Source organism: Juglans regia, chromosome 14 (assembly GCF_001411555.2).
Source record: "Juglans regia cultivar Chandler chromosome 14, Walnut 2.0, whole genome shotgun sequence".
Classification (NCBI taxonomy): Eukaryota; Viridiplantae; Streptophyta; class Magnoliopsida; order Fagales; family Juglandaceae; genus Juglans; species Juglans regia.
The window spans coordinates 6,705,301-6,732,683 of record NC_049914.1 but is presented as its reverse complement, the minus strand read 5'-3'; the positions used below and the strand labels follow the sequence as shown (position 1 = coordinate 6,732,683).

General features: G+C 36.9%; 3 protein-coding genes, 2 non-coding genes and 1 pseudogene across 8 annotated transcripts; 4 read left to right on the top strand and 2 right to left on the bottom strand.

Moving 5' to 3' along the window:
- Positions 1-420: 420 nt before the first annotated feature.
- Positions 421-3,941, top strand: LOC108996912 (annotated as a pseudogene).
- A 718-nt stretch (positions 3,942-4,659) lies between these two features.
- Positions 4,660-4,732, top strand: TRNAE-CUC. Its single transcript has one exon. It is a non-coding gene; the product is annotated as a tRNA-Glu (tRNA).
- A 796-nt stretch (positions 4,733-5,528) lies between these two features.
- Positions 5,529-7,657, top strand: LOC108996970 (pentatricopeptide repeat-containing protein At3g29230-like). The gene has a single exon (XM_018973032.2). It carries the CDS (start codon positions 5,806-5,808, stop codon positions 7,399-7,401), a length of 1,596 nt encoding a protein of 531 aa, XP_018828577.1. The 5' UTR covers positions 5,529-5,805; the 3' UTR covers positions 7,402-7,657.
- Positions 7,399-10,563, bottom strand: LOC108996971 (SAGA-associated factor 11-like). 4 transcript variants are annotated; one of them, XM_018973033.2, is made up of 4 exons: positions 10,336-10,563; positions 9,110-9,189; positions 8,142-8,453; positions 7,399-7,802 (listed from the first exon to the last, which is right to left on the bottom strand). In XM_018973033.2, exons 2-4 carry the CDS (start codon positions 9,149-9,151, stop codon positions 7,620-7,622), a joined length of 537 nt encoding a protein of 178 aa, XP_018828578.1. In that variant the 5' UTR covers positions 9,152-9,189; positions 10,336-10,563; the 3' UTR covers positions 7,399-7,619. The 4 variants fall into 4 exon arrangements, with proteins under 4 accessions (XP_018828578.1, XP_018828580.1, XP_035541288.1 ...); XM_018973035.2 differs by having other exon boundaries at positions 9,110-9,197; positions 10,336-10,534; XM_035685395.1 differs by lacking the exon at positions 10,336-10,563 and adding an exon at positions 10,257-10,275.
- A 60-nt stretch (positions 10,564-10,623) lies between these two features.
- Positions 10,624-10,695, bottom strand: TRNAE-UUC. Its single transcript has one exon. It is a non-coding gene; the product is annotated as a tRNA-Glu (tRNA).
- A 10,532-nt stretch (positions 10,696-21,227) lies between these two features.
- Positions 21,228-22,263, top strand: LOC108996859. Its single transcript, XM_018972898.2, has one exon. The coding sequence runs from the start codon at positions 21,554-21,556 to the stop codon at positions 21,995-21,997; it is 444 nt and encodes a 147-aa protein (XP_018828443.1). The 5' UTR covers positions 21,228-21,553; the 3' UTR covers positions 21,998-22,263.
- The last annotated feature ends 5,120 nt before the right edge of the window (positions 22,264-27,383 follow it).

The following is a 27,383-nucleotide window of genomic DNA, read 5'->3' as shown; positions in this document are numbered from 1 at the left end:
AAACTAGACCCAAGGACCATTAGTGGGTATTTCATTGGATATGCTGAAAGGTCTAAAGGTTATAGATTTTATTGTCCATCTCACAGTTCTAGGATTGTGGAATCAAGAAATGCAAAGTTTCTTGATAATGACTTGATCAGTGGGAGCGATCAAACCAGGAACATAGTTTCTGAGAATGATCATTCACCACACATTTGATAAAATAAAAAAATAAAAAAATATAATACATGATGTGTAGGGATGATGAATAAAAAATTTTTATAAAAAAAAAAAAAAAAATCAGAACCCCTCAAATGTTGGGAGATCCCCATCCTTCCTAGTTCCTTTACTTTTGCATGCTCTATTCACTTGCTCTAGCCTCTCTGCCAGCCCCATCCCCTTTCCCTCTATATTCCATGACTTTCATCTAATTTGGTGACTATGAAAAGCTCGACTTCAAAGGGTATAATAAATGATGGCTCTAATAGAGAGATAGGTTGGGAGCTCAGGCTCGGTGACATGTTTGTTCAAAAGAGAGATTTTGGGGATGCCTCTTCTGGGGCTACGATCAAGATCAAGGTCTCCCATGATTCTTATTACCATGATGTCATAGTCCCTGCGCGGTCCACTTTTGTTAATCATAAAACTGAAAACTTTCTGAGTTCTTATAAATTTACACTGTTAATTTGGTGAAGAGTTTCTTGCCCATTTCATAGTTTGGTGTTTATCATTTTCACCTTTTGAGTCTTTGTTCGATAGAAAAGTGTAAGTGGGTCATTGCCATAAAAGCCACTTTCATAATTTTGTCCTGCATTTTAGTAAGTTTTTATATTGTAGATGTTACGAACAAAATATAGCTTAATAATTTTGAGAAAGTTTAGAGGCAATTTTGAAGTTGATCTTTCTCCAATGTTTAGCATTGACCTTTTTAATTCAATAGGCAATTGACTCTTAAGAGTTTCCCTTCTTGTCTATACTAATCACGTTTCTGTTGGCTTTATTTATTGTTCATATTTCCTCTCTCTCTAGAACTCATTATTTGGTATTCACGAGGCTGTTAAAATTTTGCTTCATTACTTGGTTTCTTGGACTTATAATGTCAATTCTGAACTTGATGCTCAATTGCTATTTTGTGGTTCACTGAAAGGGGATTTGAAAATGGTTCTTTCCCATGAAACTGGTCTAGAGCCCTAAGGAGCAAAGATTGTTGTTTAGAGGGAAAGAAAAGGAGGATGAGGAATGCTTGGACATGACAGGTGTAAAAGATATCTCCAAAGTTGTACTGTTGTAGGATCCGGCTAGCAAAGAGAGGAAGCTTGAGGAGATGTAGAGAAATCAATGTGTACTAACGGCCTGTGACGCTGTTGCCAAAGTGAGAACAGAGGTCGATGGGCTCTCTGCGAAGGTTGGCATCTAATATCTAAAAACTCAAATATCCTAAGCATCCTAATAGCTCATTCCGTATTTTTAAATGCGTGCTAAGATTATGGCTTTGGAGGCAACTGTTCGCAGAGGCACCAAGATCACGGATAAAGAATTCGTTGTATTGACGGAGTTGCTCATGGTGCAGTTGCTTAAATTGGATTCTATTGAGGCTGATGGAGAAGCAAAAGTGCAGAGGTGGTTTGAGGTATGTGATTATTGTTGTTTTGTATACTTTTATTTTTCCTATTTATTCACACTATCTGAATATCCCAATTCGATCGGACAATACTCTTAAGAGGGTGAACAAGTGTTTCATGCTATTTATAACTAAATTAAAAATTCTAAGAACATTTTTCAACCAACCACAGTCAACATACTAAAAGCAATAAACTCCAAGGGGTTGTCCCAAGTGGGGAAGGCCTTGGTCTTGGGGTATCACTCCCTTCACGGTCTAAGGTTCAACGCCTCATGGGTGCAAATAATCCTTTGGCGCCACACCTCCTGGTGAAAAACCAGCGATTTAACCAGTTATATGTAGGGAAACTTCCGAGAGTGCGGTACAAGGGATCGGGATTTACTTTGCAGGGGTGGGTCCGAAGGGTTCTGCCTTGGAGAGGTTCCCCGACATAAAAAAATATATACTAAAAGCAATAAAAATAAAAAACACAAGACTTTTGAAAACAAAACAAAAATCTTTTGAAAAGCTCTTTAAAACAAAAACCACACCGAGTGGTCAAACACTGCCCAAAATTTCCGCTACAGAAGATTTTATTACAAACCATTTGGAGACTTATAAAACCTTTAGGGGAGGTTTGATAACCAAAACAAAACACAAAATTCTCATCTCATCTAATCTCATCATTATACATTTTTCAAATCTCTATACAAAATATAATAAACAATTCAACTTTTTCAAATCCAATACACATTTTTCAAATCTCAAAACAATAATAATATTAAAACATAATATTTTAAACTTCAAAACAAAACACAAAATTCTCATTTCACTCTCCAAACCTGCCCTTAGTAGACACGAACTCTGGCTAGAAACTTCATGAGTGATCCACTCAATCTTTACACTAGTAGTTTTGAAACTCTGGCCCCTTCTATAGCATCATTTATGAACAAAATCATCCGCCAAACTAAAACTTTAGCAACATCTTAATCAAACAACAATTAAAAGAACTTATAGGTGGGCTAAAATAAAGTTTAAATCAAGACTCAGAATTCTTTTAAATTTGAAATTAACCACATTCACTCGAGCCAATGTCTAGGGAAATGATTACGCAACTGTCGCTTGAGCCAATGTCATGGGGTATGCCTCATGAATCAAAATCACAATTTTTACTGTAGCCAAGGTCTGACATGTTGTCTCATTAAGTTGTGAGCATTCATGCTTGAGTTTGTGTTTGGGCATGACTTCTCACAGACGTTTGGGAAAAGTGGCTCAAGCGTGGATCATGCGGTTATCTTATGAACTCCATATCTTTGCACTTTTTTGTTCCATATTTACCATATTTTTTGTTCCATATTTAACATATCTTTGGAGGTTGATCCATTGCCATATTTTTATGTTTGGTGGTTGCTCACCAATTCAGCAATTCACAATTCAGAATATTCTATGAAATGCTCTGTGTTCTGGAAATCTAAATTGATGCGCACCACTTTTACCACAATTCAGATATAGAAACATTTGAAACTGGAAAGTACCTATTTGGAACAATTGAAAAACTAATGGTGTTTTAACTTCTGGCTCGATTGAACGGATCGCTATCATTAGGTATTGTTGGGCATCAGATGAATATTGGATTCTTTCTTTTATTTGGATTCTTTAGAAGAAAATTCTTATGACTTCTTGCTCAAGCCGACCCCAACTTAGATGGTACTGTAGTTGTTATGACTCTGTGTTAAAAACAGAACATGAGCAAGAGATTGGCCAGAAAATCTATCCTGACATCTTGTATGCGTAAAGCAAATGATGTTTTTTCTTTTTTTAAAAGGATTTTAAGTCTGAGCTTCCCGATCAAATGTGGTTTTATACACTTTTATTGATAAAAAAAAAAAAAAGCTTGAGCTTCCGTGCTTTCATAGTAAAAGACATGTAATGGACCACTAATTTTGACCTTTTATACAACATCGTTACCTTTAAATATTGTTTGCTTCATAAGTATCACAGTAATTCCTCAGTGGTTTGTAACAATCATTTTTAAGTTTTGCTGTGAATGATTTCTTAGGATGAAAAAGAGAAAGAAGATTACATATAACATACTATATGTTTGATTGCCATCTTATTTGCTAAATTTGAGGATGGGAACTTCACATTGAGAATTGATTGCACAGGTTCGTCGAGTCCAGAGCTTCGTGGACACACTCGACAATCTTAAGGCACAAAAATCTAATCCCTTCTGCAAAAGTACAGATGCGGCATCAGTAACTACAAATTGGAGACGTTTGATTCAGGCATGGGAAGCCTGCATGCCCCAACTCCAGTGCAATCTTCCACCAAAATAACTCAGGACTGGGAAGTGTTTGACTAGCCAGAAGTTCCATCCATTACATGGTTCTGTACAAATTGGTATCGCAGTATATAAGACGTGCTGGGAATGGGAAGCCCATATCATCGTTTTTTTGAATGTTGGAAAGCTATTCTGCATAGAAACTGGACCCATTTATGGTTGAACAACTTTGGTAGCTATAGATATGGCTTGTATATATTGAAAGGTTGACATGCTTTTCTGATTGCCTTCTCTTTTGCTTTCATACCGGAACCACATCAGCTCTGTTGTAGTTTGTGGGATCGTGTATACATTTGACTTTATGATCAGTCTGTGAGATGGCTAGAAATTGCCAGACATCATATACTGACTTCATAATGTGCTTTTCCTTTGAAAACTTTGCCTCTGTTTCAGTTTTATGTGGAAAAGCCTTTCAAACTCGGTTGGAGCCCTTGCCTATACCAGAGAGACTGGGCAAGTGTATCCAGCCTATATGAATGAGGCTAAATGCAGGAGCTTGCTCTCTCTTTTTTTATGGTTTAGAAAGTATGCGCATACTATATCGTTTTAGACTTCTTTTGCGCATTTCCCATTGTGAGTAGTGATAAATTTCCTGCCTGCTTCGCTTGGAGACTTTGCCCAAAATTACTCCCCAGAAAGCCTTTTGCATTGACGGCACGACACATTCCATTCTATAATCCTTCTGAGTCCAAATCTAGCTTTGATATTATTATCAATTGTAATCAATCTTAAGCATCAATCCGTTGTAGTCTAGTTGGTCAGGATATTCGGCTCTCACCCGAAAGACCCGGGTTCAAGTCCCGGCAACGGAAAATCTGTTGTTTTGGGGATTTTCTCCCTTCTAATCGTAAACAAGCACATTCTTTATTTTTTTTTTAAATTTCTCATCTCATCATTATAATTTTTTTAAATATCAAAATAAAAATAATATTAAAAATATATATTATAATAATATTTTATTTAATTTGTTAATTTTAATATTAATTTATTTTATCTCATTTCATCTATAAAAACAAATCAAGTAAAATGATGTTCATATTAATTTAGGCAATACCTTGAAAACTTCAAGCTGGAAACGACTTATTTAGAGGTTTTCTTTCAGTTCTGAATTTCATTGCCTTTTGGGTCGATTTAGCGCAAAAATTAACTAAAATTTTTGGATAATGAGATAAAATGAAAAATATGTAAATAGTAATTAAATGATTTAGGAATAGTAATGAAATATTTGAGTTAAGATGTTTTATTAGATTTTAAGAAATGAGAGATAAAAAATTGAATAAAAATATTATTATAATATTATTTTTATTTGAAAATTTGAAATATTTTGTGTGTTTTGTTTGAAAATTTAAAAAATTATAATAATTAAATGAAATTTGAAATTAAAAAGTATTTATATTTGAATGATATTTGAGAATGAAATTATAAGAAATTTTGAGACGAGATACTTTGTGCTCTCAAGAAAAGAAAAATTTTATTCATCATATCCACACCACAAATTATACTTTTTTTTTTTCTCTTATCAAATGTGTGCCAAATGGATAATGAGTAGAATAATTTAATTAAATTTAAGAATAAATATAGATAGAAGTTACTATTGAGAGCATCCATTTTGCATACATAATGTGGCATCATCTAGACCACACATATTCCTAAATGAGTGTTGATAATAATCAACTAGAAGCAGCTATACAATGAGTGTAAAATATGTATTGCTATAATGACTTCTTTTTAACATTACTATAAGGTGTAGCAAAGCTACCAAGAAAAACCTTGCTCCCTCCCGACTAGGACATGATCAAAGGATGTTGGTGGTAATTTGGTACACAAGCCATTACGAATGCTTCGTGAATCGTCCCATAATTTGCTGCCGTAACACTGGCAATGGATGATGCTGAGAGCCACACTTTCTCAAGTAATCCCCAAGCTTCGGCAACTTTCTTCCATGGAAGAACTAGAACAAGCCCAAGCTTTTATCACCAAAGCCGGCCTCTACACCCACCCCTATGCGCTCGCAAATCTCATCGCTTTCTCGGCCCTGTCGCCACTAGGAAGCCTCGCGCATGCGCAAGCCATGTTCGAAGAAACTACGAAGGACAACTCTTTTATTTGTAATACAATGATTAGAGCTTACGCTAAAAGCGTTTTTCCCATTAAAGCTATTCACATTTACAACCATATGCTACGCACGAATGGTGAATCTGATCATTTTACTTATACCTTTGTACTAAAGGCGTGTGCTAGAGCTTCGAGGTCCGTGGAAGAAGGTGGATCATGCGATCGCTTTGGTATTGCTCGTAAGGGAGCTGAGATTCATTGCCGGTTTTTGAAGTTGGGGTTTGATCGTGATGGTTGTATTCAGACCTCGCTTGTTTTTATGTATTCTCAGTGTGGGTTTGTACGCCTCGCTCGTCTAGCGTTCGATAAAATGACTGAAAAAAGTGTCGCATCGTGGAATATCATGCTAACGGCCTATGATCAAATTAATGATTTCGAAGCGGCGAATGCTCTACTCGAGTTGATGCCTCAGAAAAATGTGGCTTCCTGGAACACCTTAATCGCAAGGCATGTTAGGTCCAGTGACATTGAAGCTGCTAGAAAGTTGTTTCAAGAGATGCCTGAAAGGGATGCGGTCTCTTGGAATTCCATGATTGCTTGTCATGTTCAGGTTAAGGATTATGCTGGAGCATTGACACTCTTCTGTGAAATGCAAACTGCTGAGGTGGAGGCAACAGAAGTAACGCTTATATCCGTTCTGGGTGCTTGTGCCAAGATGGGTGCATTGGAGATGGGTAGGAAGATCCACGAGTCCTTGAAAGAGAAGAGATACAACATTGAAGGGTACTTGGGTAATGCACTTGTAGATATGTATGCTAAATCTGGGAATTTGAGTCTGGCATGGAAAGTATTCAATGAGCTGAAAATGAAACCGATTAGTTGTTGGAATGCAATGATTATGGGTTTGGCCGTCCATGGTCATTGTGAGGAAGCTTTAGAATTGTTTGCAGACATGGAGTTAAGGCTAGACGAGATCAGGCCTAATCGGGTAACTTTCATTGGTGTCCTAATTGCTTGTAGCCATCAGGGTTTGGTGGGAGAAGGGCGTCAATACTTCAAGCGCATGATGAATGAGTACAAGATCATGCCTGATATAAAGCATTATGGTTGCATGGTCGATCTTCTTAGTAGATGGGGATTGCTATATGATGCTTGCCAGGTGATCAAAACAATGTCTTTGCCCTCGACCGCTGTGTTGTGGAGGACATTGTTGGGTGCGTGTAGGGTTCACAGGAATGCAGATTTGGCCGAGGAATCTTTCCAAGAGCTTGCCAAGTTGGAAGCTCTTACTGATGGAGATTATGTTTTGTTATCGAACATTTATGCTGAATCTGAGAGATGGGATAACGTTGAGCGACTGCGGAATGAAATGATTGGTGTTGGAGTCCTGAAGAAACTTGGCTCCAGCAATATAGAGATGAGATGATAAAAGGAAATATCTTTGAAGTTCGTCATAGATCTTGTGGCTTCATTTTCACAATTGTTTTGTCCAAACATCTAAAGAACTTGAACTGAGAAAATCATGTAATGTATTCAGCCATGAATTTCCACCATATGAAAATCAAGAACATATTTCCCTACCCAGTATATGGTATTTTGGTCATTCGCCTGTATCCTGAAGTTAGCCTGACAAGCTCATCTGTTTCATGACTCTGGAAATGTGCCATTTGAGTACTCCTCACCTGCAACACCGGATGTTCCGTTTGATAACTGGTTTGTGCTGGTGGAATTTGGATAAGGAGGGTATGTAGAAACAGGGCTTCCTCGTGAATGCCGGTTCTGTGCGGCTGTGCTACTTCTTGTTCCCTTGAGTCGAGCCTTTCTACCCTATAGTGGATGGAGTACAAAAGTGAAACGTTAAAGAAAATTTTTAGTTACACAAAGAAAATTATAAAAAAGAAAGTACATTAAACCCCGTCATTTTGTAAAATAATTTTTTGTTTTTCTGTTTGTAAATCAAATATTTCTCAACGTTAAATAAAGCTCACTCCAAATGCCCCATAACAAAATGGTTTTTTTTCATGATAATATTTCAAGAGTGAACTGAATCACAATGTCTATCATTGTGCATTGTAATCTATGAAAACCATCAGAAATGTGTATATATAATTTCCAATTTTTAATCAATGGAGTACTAACTAACAATTCAAGGGAACAAACGATCACCTTTCCCATGCACTTCTCCAAATGAGGAGCAAATCTCCCAGCCATGATAGGACGATGACAATTCATGCACTCAAATATATCACTGGCTATAGGAGGATGAGTTTGTCCAAATATGTCAACCACATACTTGCTATTAGCTTCACCACTGTTATTAGGATCAGCTACCCTTTCCCGAGCTTGTGCTGAAAGCTTCAGTTCTTCTTCCTCTTCTTCCAAATTACGATCAAGGCCCAACCTTGCTATTCGATGACACTCAGATGCCACATCAACAATAATGGAATCAAGGAGATCCCCAAAAAAATGAGATGAAAGCTGCGAGCAAAACCAAAGAAATATGACTAATTCCACACAGAAAACTTTCTACACATACTAACAAGTTTCTAAATTTTTATTATAATGAGACATAAGGAAAGAGTCTGAACTATCTTTACTTCTGGTCAATATATGAAACCAATCTGCAGTATTTAGGGCCATCTTTCGTTGGGCAGTTAAACCAACAAAAGATAATGACAGCTGCTACCGCGCCTCATATCTGATATATCTAATTCAGTTGAGAACCGAAATATCACAACAAAAGAAGGGAAACGAAAATTAAGTGAAACAACTCGTAAACACAGATGCAAAAACACACAAAAAAGGGACGATAAACAGGAATGAAAAAAGAAAATGTTTAGTTCTTTGCAGGCATCTTTCACAAGAGTAGAAAGGGAGGCTCTTAACAACACAATCCAGAACACACCCTTTTTTAGACCTGATTTCAGCCTAAGACTGTGTATTAGCTCAGGAAACTTGAGGCCTTCAATCTTGTTGTAATGGATTGCCTTAATGGTAAGTTCCCAAGGAATTCCTTGCAATGCAAGAGAATCCAACCAATTCAAAACTAAAATCCTGGACGTTCTCATAGCATCTTCCATTGTTCAACAGTTAAGCCACAAAATAGTATGTTTTTCAATGCATGAAAGGAATACCTGAGCATGAGAAGCCATTTTGTCCTCGTTAGGCACTGACATGAGTCGTAAGAGCAGAGTTGCTAGGTCCAATGTGATGCCTGCTAACCTAAAATTTCAGATAAAGGCAGAAACACTATATTCTGTCGCAACTAGCAGATGATGAAGATAAAACCAATGATCACAATTATTATGATAAAAGCAAGCAAAATGAAGGTATGAGCATAGCCATAGTACAAGGGAAGTATAAAAGAGAGATGCAGAAAGAAAGAAGGGAAAAGCTAATCTCAAATCTAACTCTACCCCGATGTGCTGCCATTGTGAGATGCTAGTTAACTAAAAGAATATTATCAATTCTGCTAGAACCAAAAAAAATTTAAGCAACACCAAAAACATGTGCCAGTTAGTGCTGCTGTCTTTGAAAGGAGTGAAATTGCTCTCAGATTTCCAATTCAACTATCAAGTATGCCGCTGTCTTATATGGGGAAAATGAATCATTTGACCGATTCAGAATCTCATGAAGTAGGCATTTGATCATAGAGATCATGATTAAGATGCATACATCCTTTCAATAGTTTTCACGATCCATAGTGCTTATAGTTAAAAAAAAAATTGATACATATTATTTTTATTGAATTTGTGGGCGCTCCGGCTCCTTCAAACGTAGGTTTGGTATTAGATCTCCTTATTTTGAAATCCTATCCAGAAGTTGCACACATACATTTCAAGTCAATTACACAACAATCACTATATGAGTATAAGCTCATCTGGCTTCACCGGGAACTATAACGTTTAGCAATGTTTCGTATCAGACGCCAACCGATGCATGTGGTAATCAAAAGCAATAATTCTACAAGGAGCACACGACCTTTTTGCTTCCAACAGGGGGAAAACCCATTGATTATTGAAGAAATAATTGGTCAGAGGCAAAATCAAAGACCCAGTGGTGCTCTAATGCATGGAATTATTGCAGGAAAGCGAAGTCTATGAACTTTCACCAAAAAATAAAATAAAAGAAAAACAAAACTGGGAAAATTAACTGAAAGGAAAGCCGTAGCAATAAAGGTAGACGATGATCAACTTAGAAAAGGGAAATCGGTAGCCTAGTAAATAATCTTTAATGAACCCCAATGATATTTACGCGTTGATATGTAACATTGATACTGACGAAAACACTACAGCATCAATTTGCAGATCCAGAAAAGTCGGTGTTTTGTGTCTGCGAGAGAGAGAGAGAGAGAGCCCACCAGGAAATTATTGAAGAGCGGAGAGTGAAGTGCCTCTAAGGTAAATGTGAGAGAGAGAGAGCTGTGCTTTGGCGTAGGGAATCAGGGAAGGGGGGGACGACTCGGGGTTGGGAATTAGATCAAAGTCGTGCCGCTGAAAAGGTTTAGAAGAGGAGAAATTTTTCTAGAAGCAGGTTGTAATGGCGACATGAATTTGTTAAGGCGCTGAGCGTGGCTGTCGCAATTCACAAAGACAAAGAATGAGACTGTCGCCTTGATAAAAAGTTAAAAAGGCGTGAAAAAAATGCTTTCCGTTGCCGGGAATCGAACCCGGGTCTCCTGGGTGAAAGCCAGATATCCTAACCGCTGGACGACAACGGAATCATGAGACACTATATTTTCTGCTTTTATCTTTGTATTAAAAGTTAAAAACTAAACTCAGTTCTTGATTTAATTGCATTGTGATTTATTAAAAAATATGAATTCTAAAGAATGAATAAAATTAAAATATTTGTTTGGTTTTAATTACATCTGATCACGAGGATAATCTGTTAAAGAATAATAATACTAACAACTTAATTTTCTTAGATATATATTACAAAAAGCTAAAGATGTAATGGCTATGCACCAATAACAGAATAGTAGACAGGTGTTATATTGTGAATAGTAGACATGTACCTATAAATAGTAGACTCTGCTTGTACAGAAAGCATGAATAGAAATCGTGAATGAGGGTTACATAACTTGACTTCCTCTCTAGCTAGCATTCTACGAACAGTGTGTATACAATTTCATTTTCTTACTTCAACATGGTATCCAAAGCCTGAATGACCCACGTCTTCTTCCTATGGATTCCTCATATAAATCAACCCCTCCATCTATAAACACCTCCATCATCACAGTGGCCTCACACCTCGTTTCTATTAAACTCACTGGCCCTTGAAAATTTTCTTTTATGACAGGCACAAATAGTCAAAGGATATCAGCTCTACAGATTTGTCGATGGTTCCAACCTACCACCTGAACCCACCCTTGATGACAGTCCCAACCCAGCCTATACACGAGGGTCCTTATAGGATCAGCTGATTATTTCAGCCATTAACTCTTCTCTTTCCGATTGTGTCTTAACCCAAGTGTTAGACTGCAAAACCTCACACGAGGTCTGGACAACTTTACAAAATTTGTTCACTGCTCGGTCGTCTGTGCTTGTTATGCATACCCAGTATCAACTGGCTACTCTCAAGAAGGGCTTGGAATCTATTTCTGAGTATTACAATAAAGCCAAAACACTAGCATCAACTTTAGGTGCTACCGGCCACCCCCTTTCCGATCTTGAGTTTTCTATCTACTTACTTGCTGGACTGGGCATAGACTATGAGTCCTTGGTGACCTAATTAACCACTCGTCTCAATCCCCTTTCCCCCCATGAAATCTTCACCTATTTACTCAATCATGAGTCAAGACTTTCTCACCAAACCCAATGCTTATTCTCGGGTACCTCTCTTACGGCTCAAAACGCTATTTTTGAACCCATCCATTCTGGTTCCTCTAATCGTGGTGGTCATCACACTTCCTCTTGCGGCGGTCGTTGTGGCCATGGCTATGGCACATGCGCCTACTTTAGTCCTCGAGGAGCAAGTCCCTCCTCCAATTACTTTACCAACAAACCATATACCAGATCTACCTATCAAGTGTGCCAAAAACCAGGACATTCAACACTCTCGTGTTACTATCAGTTTGACCACTCCTATCAAACTCCCCCACCTCCCTTACTCATGACCAATTTTACTTCTCTACCACCTCCACCATATAATCCCACCTTGGCCGGGTTCCCAGATGTAGCTGCTACCCACCATTTCACCCCACAATACTCGAATCTCAACCTCGACTTTGCATCATACCAGGGATCCGATCAAGTTAGTATAGGCGATGTCAGCAATCTACCAATCTAGTATTTTGGCTCGGCTCAACTCTCTTCTCCTTCTAGCAACTTTCTCTTACATAATCTCTTACATGTTCCTTTAATTTCCCGTAATTTGATATCAGTTAGACAATTTTGTCTTGACAATCATGTATTTTTTGAGTTTCTCTCTACGTTTTTCCTTGTGAAGGATTCTTGATCCCATGTAATGCTTCTTTAGGGAACCGTTGAGAAAAGACTTTATGTCCTCCTTGCCACCACTGCTGCAACATCATCTCCCTCAACCTCTCCACCACTTGCTCTTATTGGCACTCGAAAATCACCGCACCTCTGGCATCTTCGATTGGGCCACCCATCTCCTAGAATAACAACTCAGACTCTTCAGTAATTCAAGCTTCCAACCACACGAACTGGGCTCACTCTGTGTGTCTCCTATCCACAGGCCAAGGCCCATAACCACCCTCTTCCCCTTTCCCCCTTTCGGTCCACAAAGCCTTTTAACTTGCTTTTTTTAGATGTATGGAGTCCGGCCCCAAACCTATCCACTAGTGATTGTCGTTATTATCTGTCTGTTATTGATTATTTTTTGAAATATATATGGTTGTTCACAATGCAAACCAAGTCTAATATTACCTCCCTTATTCTTGCATTTTCTTTGTCACTAATACATTCTCTACCAATATTGTGTCGGTCCAATCCGATTGAGGAGGGGAATTTCACACTCTTCGTCCCATTTTCTAGAACTTTGGAATTCAACACTGCATCAAGAGTCCTCACTCCTATCAACAAAATGTGAGTGTTGAACATCGTCACCATCACATAGTGGAAACTGGTCTCACCCTTTTGTCTCATGCCCACATGCCCAAAAAATGTTGGGTTGAGGCTTTTCAAACGATGATGTATTTAATCAATCGCATGCCAACTCCCATACTATCAAATAAATCTCCATTTGAGACATTAATGGGCCAAATACCTGATTATGTCTTTTTTAGAGTCTTCAGGTCCACATGCTGGCCCAACTTAAGACCATACAACAAACACAAGTTAGACTACCGCTCCCAGCCATGTGTGTTCATGGGCTACAGCCCAGATCACAAAGCCTACATTTGCTTGCATCTCTCTTCTGGCAAAACCTACATCTCGCGTGATGTGATCTTTGATGAAGATCATTTTCAGTTTCAGCCCACAACCATTCCCTCTCCTATTTCAACACCTCCAACTCGCATCTCATTTGGGCCCATTCCACTCTCGCTTGTGTCCAAACCATCCATAGCCATCTTGTCTCAAACTGATCCCATTTCCAACCCATCTCACTCTCCTGGCCCAGTCCAATCCATATCTTCTTCTCCTAGTGTCTCTCCTAGGGCTTCAAATTCTACAGACTCTCCCACTCTTTGATCCTCATCCTCAACAATGCAACCTTCCAACTCCACCGTTCAACCTCTCCCTTCATAGACTTTTTCTTCCTTACCCACTCATCCCATGACAACAAGATCTTGCTCCAACATTCTCTGCCTTCGACGTCATACCGACGGCACCATTCCATGATTGTCGTCCAAACCCTCTCTGTTTCTAACCACTACTATAGACAACCACCTCTCTTCCACTCAATTCTTTCTTGAGGAACCATTCTCCTTCATTGAAGCCTCCAAACACCCTGAGTGGCGCACAACCATGAGCATTGAGTTCCAGGCCCTACTCCAGAACCATACATGGGATCTTGTTCCCCCTCATCTTAGTTCAATATTTTTGGATCCAAATGGATTCTCAAAACGAAACGTCGTGCTAATGGGTCCCTCGAATGCCGCAAGGCTCGTCTTGTGGCCAATGGGTTCCATCAGCAACTTGGCTTGGACTTCTTCAAAACCTTTAGTCCAGTTGTGAAGCCCATTACCATTCGCCTCATCGTCTCCTTAGTCGTCACCTCAAACTGGCCTCTCCATCAATTGGACATCCAAAATGCGTTCTTACATGAAGAACTCGAAGAAATAGTCTATATGAGGCAGCCCCCAGGTTTCGTGAATCCAGATCATCCATCCTATGTATATAAGTTACACAAATCTATTTATGGTTTAAAAAGGGCCCCTAGGGCCTGGTTTGCCAAACTTAGTGATCGATTGATTTCTCTTGGGTTTAATGTTTCACGGTCAGACAGTTCCTTCTTCACTTTTCGAAATAATTTTGATTGCATCTTTATTTTAATTTATGTAGACGACATAATTGTCATAGGGTCCAATTCTACTTTGATCACTGCTTTTATTGCTTCTTTGAGTATTTTCTTTTCAGTCAAAGATTTAGGGGTGTTATATTACTTCTTAGGAATTGAAGTTACCTGAGACTCCTTTGGTTTATTTTTAACTCAAACCAAATACATCACTAATTTGCTTGTGCGCACAAACATGCACCTCAAAATCTGTTTCCACCCCTATGTCATCAGTGAAATTAACTGCCCTTGATGGGTGTTCTTTTGAGGATCCCCAAATGTATATAAGTATAGTAAGCAGCCTCTAATACTTGGCCTTTATACTCCCGACATCTCCTTTGCAGTAAACAAAGTGTGTCAATTCTTGCACTGTCCTCGGCAGCCCCACTGGCAAGCTGTCAAACGTATCTTACATTATCTAAATAATATTAGGTCTCTTGGTTCTTTCTCCATCCTTATCTATGCATTTATCTGCATTTTTTGACGCTGATTGCGCATGATGCCCTGGTGATCGCAAGTCGATAGGGGTTTTTGTGTATTTTTTGGAACTCATCTAGTTGCCAAAGGTTCAAAAAAACAGCCAGCCATTGCTTGGTCTTCTACTGAAGCCGAGTACAAATCCCTAGCCAATATAGCTTGTAAACTACTTTGGATTCAATATCTGTTGCAAGAACTTGGTATTTTCATGGCACAACCTCCTACACTATGGTGTGATAACCTTGGTGTCACCTACTTGTCTATAAACCCAGTTCTACACTCTCGGACAAAACATGTTGAACTTGACTATTATTTTGTAACAGGCCGAGTTGTAGCTAAGTCCCTTCAAGTCTCATTCATTTCTAGCAAGGATTAACTAGCGGACATTCTTACAAAACCATTGTCCTCAGCCAAATTCTTACAACTTCGATCAAACCTCACTCTCAATTCAGTACCGCTTGATTCGTGGGAGGGTATTAAGGCAACCAACTCATGTGCACCAATGCAACAACACTCACAGCGCGGAACACACCTCAGTTAAAGAATATTCTCCAATAACAGACTCTGTAAATAGCTAGGCACTAATAACAGAATAGTAGACAAGTGTTATATTGTGAATGGTTAATATATAGATTGTCTGTTATACATGTACCTATAAATAGCAGACTCTGCTTGTACAGAAAGCATGAATAGAAAATATCATGAATGAGGTTTACATAAATTATCTTCCTCTCTAGCATTTCTATGAACAATGTGTATACATGTAACGCCTCGTACTCGGAAGGGTCGGAGAATTACTACCTATCACTTACAAACCTATCTCTACAAGCATTTAAAACTCCAAGGACTTCATAAATAGCACACAATCTCATATTTTCCAAATAACCATAATACAAATTCCATAAGTCATCATTATAAAATAACATAAACCAAATGGGTCCACAATTTTCCAATAATTTCAACGAAATAAAACGATACATTTTTAGATCTCAATAGGTCCAAACAACACAAAGTACTTCAAATACTCAAGTTATACCATTTTATTAACAATGGTACTCGAGCTTCTATCCATATCTAGTCAAGCTCTAATTTCTAATCCCGACCCCCAGCTGGGTAATCAATGTCATTTGAAAATATATGAAGATAAGGGGTAAGTCATCCACAACTCAGTAAGCAGAAAATATATACTAGTATGTAAACATGAGCCATTTTTAGAAAGTTTGGTATGTAGAAATAAAACATTTCGTTTTCATATGCACATCTCGAAATGTGTTATCAGAAAGATCAGAGCGATTTTTCAATCTTTTCATATTCAAAAACCATTTTCATATTCAAAAACCGCTTTGGCATAACATAATTGAACATTCTCATCTTATCATATCATATCATATATCATGTTTAACTCTTGAGGTAGGGTTGTGCTATCCCCGGTGGCCAAAACAGGCAGTATCATATGGTGAACTTCCCATTTTTCAATCTCAGAGCCCCGAGTGTACACACAGGAAAGAACACGTAAAAAGACCAATTTGTTTCCAAAGTGGGTGCACTCATATCATATCATATCATGTTGGTGTCAACCATATCACGTGTACCAGTATTATCATATCAGAACCATATTCAGAATCAGATTCAGAACAGATAAGTATGCCAAAGTTTTATCATATCTATATCATATCAAAACACGTGCGAAACATATTCATATCATTTCCATTTGATAAAAAACGGATCCAAATTATTTCATATTACATGCATAAAAATCTCAATGATATCATATTTGCTATTTTGCATATTTCAGAAACATATCGAATATTGCTCATGTCTACACTATTCATGTCAAAAACATTTCCTTTCTCCTTCATACATATCTCATGAGTGAACGCAAAACATATACTGAGGTTGTTTTTCACATTTTCTTTTTAAAAGAACATGCACATTTTTTTTTTTACAAATCAACCTCAGTTCATTTTTTTTATGCAAATCTAGCATAGAAACTAATGTTTTGAATACCGTACCAGATGGCGTACCGGTCAAGACACTGGAACGAAATATTTCGATACCGGTACCGTTTCGGGATAGTCGATATATGAATAAATTATATATATAAATATATATAACAATTATATTCTAAAATAATAGTTTATATATGAATAAATTATATATAAATACATACATACATATAAATTATAAATAGTCTAGTCTAAATTGGAGGTCAAAAAATGAACTTAGTTTGAAAAAATGAAAAAAAAAAAAAAAAAAACACAGGCCGAAATATCGGCCGGTACCGTCCGGTACGGCCGGTATTTTGGCCGGTACGGAACATATATAGTACCTGTACCGGTCGGACGGCCGAAACGAAAAATTTCGACCGTACCGGCCGGTACGGTACGAAATTAAAAACATTGATAGAAACCCCACTTACTTGGGTCTCTTAGCTTATTCAGAAAATTCTTCACAACAGTACTGAACAATTTTCAATCGTCACCTATAAAAAAATTCATGTCACTTAAATAAATCTCCAGTGACCAGATAAATCTCATATTACACCTGAAGTACCTATTTTAATTCCTAAAAAAAAACTTAAAATTCTCTCAACTCTAAATATCATGCCTTTCTAAATTCATCAATATCTACCATAATCAACGTCAAATTTTAAAACACTAATATTTAAACCCGAAACAGCCAACAAATCCTAACATAAACCAATCACATAAACAAGTCTATCAATCAATCCAGCCGACCCCCTTACTCATCGGACTTAGTCTGGTATAACCAAACCAGTTGACATAAAAATGAGTTGGTGCAAAAAAATACATTTAAATCATGAAAGTTCTTTAGAAAAATACTTACGGTGTTATAATAAAATTTTTGAAAGGTTACGGAGGTGCTAGAAGCGGCGACACAACAACTGAACAGTACAAAATGCACTAGGCCGTGGGTCTCAAAAACTCACTTTTAAACGGGGACAAACGAAGACTTGAGATTACTAAAGAATGGCTTAGAGGTGTTGGTGAAACTAGTGGTGGTGGTCATTGGCCGTGGGTGGCGGCGCACAGTGGAGATCGGCCGGCTTGAGTAAAATAGGCCGTGGGAGAGTGAGGGAAGGTGGAGCCACCGTTGGGGGTGGGGAGGCCAGGGGAGACTCGCCAAGGAGAGGGGAAGCTAATAGTGGTGGTGCGGTGGCTAGGCAAAGGCGGACGGCGGTGGAAACGAGAGAAAACCGTGGGGCTTGGTGAGCTTCGTGGGAGCAAACGACAGCAAGTTAGAGGCCGAGCTTGGTGGGGGATGATGGTCGGCCGGAGGGGAAACTGTGGTGGTGGTGGTGGTGGTGGTGGTGGCGGCGCCATTGGTCGACACATAAGTTACACAACCCGAATGGGTTCTACACGGCTAAGAGAGAGAAAGAGGGAGCGTGTGGGGTGGTGGCTGGGGTCGGTGTGGACACCGGAGGGTGGGGAAGGCCGTGGGTTGGGTGGTGTCGCTGGATGGTGGCGCACGGCGGCGGGCTGGGGGAAAGAGACGCCCAGAAAGAAAGGAGAGGGAGGGAGTTCGCACGGGCTGGAAGAGAAGCAAGGAAAAAAAAAGAAGGAAGAAAGAGAAAGAAGAAGAAAAAGAAAAATAGGAGAAAAAGAAAAAAGGAAAAAGAAAAAGTGGAAAAAGAAATGAGGTCCAATTCTTACATATTGAGTTAAAAAAATGATCAAACGAAAAAGATTTCAAAATAACAAATTAAATAAAATAATTTAAACGCAGTGAAAAACTTAAATAAAATAATAATAAAATCCAACAATAAATTAATTTGAAATAAAGATCATTTTATATAATGAACAAAAATTAATAACAATAAAACACATTGAATTTAAATTTCATAATTAAAAGTCATAAAATAATATCACGTAAATCATCTAAAATTTAAAACAAGAAAATCCATAATCATAAGAAATGTAATAATTACTTAATGAAAAATGCATGTAAATATGAGATATCACACAATACAATTTCATTTTCTTCCTTCAACACTGAACAATATTTGATTTAGATTTACGTTTGAATGAAATATCTTCTCAATTCGAATAGATACCGTTCAAACAGATTTCATATTGTTCAAACGAATTTATTTCCATTCAATCATATTTGTTACTATTCGAAAAGACTCGTTACCGCGTTCGAATAGTTTTGATACCGTTCTAATAATTTGATACCATTCAAACGAGATCATATCCAACGTTCCAATTAATGATCATTATGCGTTTAAATTTTTAATTACTACCATAGTTCAAACACACACACATATATATATATATATATAGTAAATTGTTGGAACGAACGAATGATTTTGTCCCTAAGTAAATATTACCGTACAAATTCCATCTCTAAAAACCACTTGAAAAAAATTTGATCTTAAAAAAATCTCAAATTCCTAAAAATCAAATTTTTTGTACCGACGGTAAGAAAAATGACAGTAAAACATTCTTTTAGCAAGGAATAAAGGATGTCCTTAATTAATGGAATTGTTTGATAAAGTAATTATGATATTTTGTAATAAAATAATTTATAAAAAATACTCAGAATGTGCGCTTATCCATTTACAAAAGATAATATCGACAACCTGGGGTTCGTACGTCATCCTTCGCAGCTGTGAGCAGTGGCTACAATTTCGTCATTTTCCCGCCGCTCATGCACCTCAATGCTTCACCGCGACATCTTCCTCTGACATGATAAGACACCACGGCCTCCGAGCCAAAGCTACGTGAGATTGACAATCACTTTCCATCGACACCCTCTTATTATTGCAAAGATTCTTCTGATCAATGACTATTTACCACTCGGCCACATCCCACGTTCCATTAAAAAGTACCCTGCACTTTACGAAAAACATATAGGTATAAGATGTAAAGTGAATAGTAAGTATTTCTCATTATTGCAATGCAAACAAAAAAAAAAAGGAAAAAAATAGTCTTGAGTTAATGATGGAACACTTTATGAGCAAGTACGTAGTACGTACCAGAAAATGCAGGCCATGTACGTGTATATATATATGGCTCTACAAAAAGAGAGCTCATGCATGTAAACAAACATATATAGCCAAGAAAAAAAAAAAAACAAACATATATAGTTGGCTATGTTTTTTAACCCCTGCAAAAATTTAAAATAGTAATATTAATCATCAGACAATCTTGCAAAAATGGGATTTTGAGTATAAATTCAAAAGATAGCAACGAATTAAGGAAATCTGGTTTTGATCATGAGAAGTACTTAATGACGTTATCTTTGCCATTATCATTGAAGAAGTATATAGCTATATGAATGGAGAATATTGCAGATGATCAGCAGCATATATGTACAAGAGCTCATGGTGAAAGCAACTGAACCAAGCTCTGAGCGAGCCTGCTGGTCTACTGACAGAGGTATGGCAAATTACCATCGAGACGTAGAAAGCAGCTCGCTGGCTAGCTAGCCTCATGTGGTATAAAGCGACTAGCGATCGAGCAAGGGCCCGCGCGCGTATAAGAAGTTTCCTTGGCTCAAAACAGCCAAACAAACGGAGGAATTTCACTCTTTCAGAGACAAATTACAGGCTCAGCCAGCCTTGACCAACAGAATTTATAGAAAACAAAAAGGTGATTACGAGCTGACGCGCATCGAGGCCTGGCTAGATATTTAGCTTGATCCCTGACCTTAGAGTTCGTACTCTAGCTAGCTAGGCATGAATGTTCGTATGCATTGATATTCTGTATATATGTTTTTGTTCTTTTCCTACCTCACAAGCGCTTCAAAGATAATTACGTTGTGGGTATTTCAGTGGAAATGGGAATTATGTTAACTTGTATATATGGCATGATCCCTTTGATCATCTATAGTATATATCATGCACCCATGCATCAACGTTTGTAATAGAACTATATACCTAACTATATTGTACGTGCATGTTAGAACTAGTACAATAAGTCAATAATCATAATCTATTTATAGGGTTCGACTAAAGCGTATATATAATTATATATAGACCCCCAAAACGGGTAAAACGATGCATGTTTATGTGATCATATGTTTGTGTGAGTGTGTGTGTCTATATATATATATATATATAGTATGAATTTATAGATGTTACAGGCATGCATGCATGGCCATTGATGTGTTTTTCTACATCATAATGAAATATGAAAATATCTGTCTGTATAGCTAGCATTACCTTTTTTTGGTTTGTTGTTCACAAAGGAGAAGACGACAATACTCTTTAAGTACATTAGATCGCTCCATAACATATCATGCATGAATGGAATATACGATTTACGCGTTAGACTTGAGTATTTTATGTGGCTTATAAGACCCCACACGGAAACTATGCTAGCCCTAGGATTTGGAAAACCCGATCGATTTACTCCACCTAAGGTTGGGCCAGGATTCCTGCATGTTTTCTCTTGGAAAGTAGGGCCGTGCAACCGGCCATGACCAAACTGGGAATTACATGTATTAACAGCACGTAGGACGAAGTAGAGGAAAAAACAAAAGATGCTTGGTATACAAGGTCCACATTCACCCAAGGACAAAATGGCATGGACATAGCTAGCCAAACGTAGGGGATAATAAAACAGAATAGTCTTGGTGGCTTCGCGTTAGTCAAAACGATTTCACATTCAATGGAACACCCAGATATGAAGCAAAGCACCAAAAGCACCAAACAAACAGAGCTAGAGCTAGGTATGAATAAGGAGGAAGTAGAAGCGATGACACGAAGATGGATGGTTTCCTGCAGCGGGCGGCTCTGTGTCTCGCCTGCCATGGCTCCTGCTGCAGGCAATTCGGAGTCGGAAGATGGGCTTCTCTTTTTGCGTGACAGGCACTTTGGGCTACATGGAGAGATCATGATGTTTGCGCTTGTCGCTTTCTTCTCTCTTTTTATCCTATTCCTCGTCATGCTGCCTTATCTCAAGCGCCTTAGCAATCATGAATCGGAGTATTCAGGCTCTGTGGCACCGCAAAACTGTGCCTTTCCGTGGCTGAGGAAGAGGAGGATGGAGGATGTCACACCAGAAGTATCACTGCAGGGCGAGAATGAATTTAGCAGGAAATTCCCCCTGTAAGTGCTTTGGTTACTTTGAAAGAACTTAATTTCCATAGAAAAAAGCAATAGTTCCTTGTATTGAACAGCTAGCTAGGTGTCATAACTATGCCTGAGGCCGGTTAGTTCCTAGTGTTTCATAATCCATGACTGGCACTGCTATTTATCTGGTTTCGCTGCGAGCAAAGCCATAGTATTCGTAACATATATCACTAACCTGTGGTTGTGAGACTCCAATCTCGATCTACGATCGATATCGCGTGTAATCTTATTTGTGTTCTCTCATGATATTTACTTTGTAGATCTTCGATCGCAGGGCTGGATACATATATATATATATTTACTAGCGGTTGGGCAATGTGCGAGGCACATTTGCCCAGTTGAAAAATAACTTATTTTGTAAAATATAAATATGTTTTAGGTTAAAAAAAAAAAAAAAACGTAATCATAAGTAAAATAAGTAATATATAGAGAATTTTTTATGAACTCAATTTCTGCACCTAACAAGTGAAAAGAGATATGGAGAATTTTTGTGATAGTGATAGTACTTCACTGCATAAATCGAAGCAATCCAACTGAAGAAAAAAAAATGAGAAGTGGTAAAATGAAGGGTTGGATTTAAATCTTAAAAATTTTAATGTACCAGCAGCAGTCTCGTCCTTAAAAAAAAAACACATGTAGACATCATATCCTTAGATATGATTTGGATCGATCTATTAATAGTAGTGACATGGTTTGTGAATAGTAATATATAAAATTATTTGGATTAAGATGTTTTATTTGATTTTAGAAAATGAGAGAAAAAAAGTTAAAATAAAAATATTATAAAAGTTAAAATATTATTGAAAAATAATTTTTTAATGTAGTTTTTGTTTTAAAATTTAAAAAATTTATATTTAAGAAAATTGTAATGATTAGATTAACAAATTAAAAAATATTTTATATTTAAATAATATTTTAAAAAATATATAAAAATTTCTGAAAACTTAAGAATCTATTAATCTCTTCCTCGAACTCAATAATTTTGTTTGGGAAGAGATAGATTGTCAATTCCCTCCTGACCTAATGATGTTGTAAATTTTTTATTTTTTTAAAAATGTTTATGATGATTAAAAAAATACATGAAAAAAAGAAAAGAAAAATAAAAAAATGAAATACATATTTATGACATATTTTCAGGTTACTTTTTTATTAGTTGTAGCAGTTCTCTTTAGTTAATTAAGAATATTATCATATTTAAATTATGTTAAAACTCTAATTATTTATATAGTTATACTTTTTTAAAAATATTTAACAAAATTTCATTATTTATTTAATGATGAAATATTAGTATTTTATAAATGGCTTGGTTATTTTGAAATTAGTAGTACTTGTGTAAAATCCTGTATGTCGTAAGATTTTCTAAATGATAAAAAAAAGTACATTTGCCACATCTGTCAAATTGAAGAAAAAAATAAATATAATTTCAAATATTAAAATAGTCTAATGTATAAGAATAAAATTATTATTTATTTATGTTCATAATTTATTATGAAATTTAAATTATATTAAAAATTCAAATTAATTAGATAATTTTTTTTGCTTAAAAATGTACAGTAAAATTTTATTATTTATTTAATGATAAAAAATTAGTATTTTAATTATCTATTTTATGTTAGTTTAAATCAATATTTAAACTTCTATCGTTAGATTAAATCTGAAAATTAAAGATAAAGAGTTGTAATTTAAAACCTATAAACCAATATTTTTCCCCACCTTTCATTTCTCCCTCTCTCTCATTCCCCACGCACGATTGTGGTATTACGTCGCACATTGACATTCACACGGACGAACCTAAAAAGAAACAAAAAAACAAAACAAACGTGAAAAAAAGAAAAAAAAACCTCTTTACTGTTCATTACTGTTATACTGTTTAGGAATATGCGGAAAAAAAAATCACACAGCCTCTTTACTGTTCATTACTGTTGATTAACAGTAATAGGATAGCCTCTTTTAAGATATAGACAGATATATATATATATATATATATAAATTGAAGTTAATTTTAAGTGTATGATAGAATATTTATATTTTAATTATCTATTTTATGTTAGTTTAAATCAATATTTAAACTTCTACCGTTAGATTAAATTTGAAGATTAAAAATGATATATCACTTTTAGTATTACTCTATAAAAGTCTAAATAACTTAAATAAAAATCTAAAAAATACTTATCACACAAATTTGATCCAATCAATTCAATTATATATACTTGCTTTTACAAATTCTAATACAATCACTAAAAATTCAAGAATTATAAATAAGAATTACATAACAATCCAACTATAAAGCAATCATTTGACAGAAGTAATAATTTATTTTACTCTTTAGATGAATACAAAAAAAAAGTCTATTTAAAGAGAAAGAAGTAATATAAACACTTGCGGAAAAAAACATGCAAAAAAAAAAAAAATTTTACACTGTTTATTACTGTTGATGATGAAGGTAATATAAACAATTGCAAAAAAAAAAAAAAAAATCCTCTACACTGTTCATTACTGTTGATGAACAGTAACATCAACAGTAATGAACAGTACATGCATAGCCACTTTTAAGTATAGGCGCCTCTTGAGGCGCAGATATACAAGCGATGGTTTAGATCTCCCTTTCCCAAGCTCCTATATATTGTTTAGGATTCTTATTAATTTGTAATCTGGCTACTGCCATAGGTTATCTACTTCTATAAATTAATGTTTGCAATTAGATTATTCCTTGGTAAATTAGAAATTAACTCTCTCTCTCTCTCTCTCTCTCACACACACACACACACAAAAGCGCCCAACTTTCTTCTACATTTCTTACCTGTGCAAGGCAATAATTAGCTCATGTAAAAACGTTTGGTTAGAGGTAGGCCAGGTAGTGCTCGATGTAGGTATGTTCTTCATTCTTCATTCTTGCTTGCCAAAATAGTTTGGTTGTAAGTGGATTTGCGCATCAATACATGCATTAATGCTAAGGAAGAAAGGTAGATTTAATGAAATGGTGTGGATTTGAAATTGATCATTTGACAAAATAGTCTACGTCAACATTAATACACATATTAGTCCGTAAATCCGCTTATAAATAGAAGAGTTCTTGTATAAATAATAGGATTCCTTGAAAATGTCGCGAATGAAATTTCTTTTCGACTCTTTATTTTTTCCTATAAAAGTGGAGACCAAAAAATATGTTTAAGAAGAAAAGTTTAGTCATGTATTTTTGAGTTTTAGCTGCATTGAGGTCCAAAGGTGCCACCATGTATGCAGCAGTACTAGCTGACTAGTGGTAGGCGCTTTTTTTTTTTTTTAAAATTCATTTATAAAGAAATCAATCAATACAAGCTCTTCTTATTAATCCATATAGCTTGAGCAACAAACATAGGGACATCAACCCACAATAACACACGACACATAATTTATGTGGTTTGACAACATGTCTACGTCTACAGAACTGCTTAAATTTTATTAATTTAAAAGAGATTACAATCATACAACCTCAATTCACTCACTTTAAGGCTTTTTTTTCTCTCACAATATGTATTCACCTCTTTGTTCACCCTGAAAACAGTTGAATTTCACATACAAGAGATCAAAATATTACATATTTATAGAAAACTGCATTGAAAGCCCTATGTAAGGGGATTTTCCCCTTAGGAAAGGCCCACGGGGCCTCAGCCCAGAACTCGGCCCAAAGCGTTCTCTATCCAAGCAAGGAACAGAACGTCAACTAGGGAAGGGCGCCATCCAACCGACAAAATAGATCGACCTGACATTCTGCGGCCGCCCTTGGGAACAGTATCTGCACAGAACACATGGGAAATACAGAAGACCCTCGATTCATCGGCATTAGGTCATCCACAGCTCATATAAATTGGATCAGGAGTCATGGAACCATATCGCATTAATGACATTGCTGATTAAGTTACACGCCACATTTATGGAGCCGATGCGGAGCCATACCACATTAAAGAAAGTTTGACAGCAGACATAAAAAGAAAGCACGAACTTTGCGGGAACAAGACTATCTGCACCCTTTCCAGACACGATATAAATAACAAGCTCCAGGTACCAAAAAATCTCCCTGATCCCTATACTCTTTTACTTATTTGCTACCCTCAAAGAATGTTTACTAACTTTGGCATCGAAGGTTACCCGGCCCTAAGGCCACCATTTCAAAGCCTTAATCTTTTCTACCTTGTGCAGGACTCATTTTTTAAGACCTGAATTGTTGGAGCTTGGTCCAAAAGTGTACGAAACACAAAGTTAACACCCTAATTGGAAAAAATGCATTTTTTGCTTGAGCGGCGTGTTGAGCTCACCTCAAGCAAACAACCAATGAATATTGGCTCGAGCGGGATATCGAGCGCAGCTCGAGCGAACACTAAGGTTTGTGTTTCGCTCAAGCCCATTGTCGAGCCCACTTGAGTAAACTCATGAGTTTGTGTTTCGCTCGAGCCCACTCGAGCGAACTCACGGGTTAAGTTTCGCTTGAACGCTATGTCGAGCAACAGTCGAGCGAACTCAAGGGTTGCACCATTTTTTTTTTCCCTTACAAACCAGGTTCCACATGTAACCCAATTGCTATGTAGCTGACACGAGACACGATCTCCTTTCTTCATGCTCTCTCTGATAGTCGTTAAAATTGGGATTTTGATTAGGGTTTTTAAGGATACTATCCTCTTCTAAAATGATTGTTGTGGGTTGCTAAGGTTTCTCCATTGTTTGGGGTTTGTGGGTGGACAATGGCATTAAGGATTGCCTCTGGTGTTTGGGATAGTTTCCTTTTATGTACAAATGAATGTGGCCCTTCCAGAGATAGGGTGCAATGATGGCACTCTTTCACGTCCATTAATGGTACCGATTCTATTAAACTATATATGTTTGTTATTCTTTCACGTCCATTTGTTAATTTTTCTTCTCTCATCAAACAATTAACCCTACATATAGGCTGGATCCATGAGTGAAGAGAAGTGATGACACGTACAATTGTTTTAGGACTTGGGGTACTCAATTGATTTGATTTCCTCCAAGAAAAGTTGTGTTTTGTGTACTAAGCTGCTAAATCTGCAGAAAACAATAGACTTGACTGGCTTTCTAAATGAGAATCTAGCCAACTTTGGGTTGGGTCACGTCATCCCTTCATGTTTAGATTGGGTTTCAGACTTTGTGTTGTCCGGTTCACATTTGGGTGTGATGCTCATCTGTGGCAAGGCCTTCTTTAGGTTAGGTTACAATTGCATGTGGAGGTGTTGACATGTTGTCCAACCAGTACTGTTTGGGTGTGATAATGCTCTTTTACGATCATTAATCCTTCTCTCCTCGCTGGCCACTACACCTTTTCCTTATTAGTTTGGTTCCAAACCCTAGTTGATGTAGATCACCAATATCCA

Bases quoted from the DNA above. Each gene is read 5' to 3' on its own strand.
- LOC108996970 (XM_018973032.2), top strand. From the start codon at position 5,806: ATGATGCTGAGAGCCACACTTTCTCAAGTAATCCCCAAGCTTCGGCAA.
- LOC108996971 (XM_018973033.2), bottom strand. From the start codon at position 9,151: ATGTCAGTGCCTAACGAGGACAAAATGGCTTCTCATGCTCAG. The intron at 8,454-9,109 runs GTATTCCTTTCA...TTTTGCTCGCAG, and splicing joins AAATGGCTTCTCATGCTCAG to CTTTCATCTCATTTTTTTGG. The intron at 7,803-8,141 runs GTGATCGTTTGT...CATCCACTATAG, and splicing joins TGGAGAAGTGCATGGGAAAG to GGTAGAAAGGCTCGACTCAA.
- LOC108996859 (XM_018972898.2), top strand. From the start codon at position 21,554: ATGGAACACCCAGATATGAAGCAAAGCACCAAAAGCACCAAACAAACA.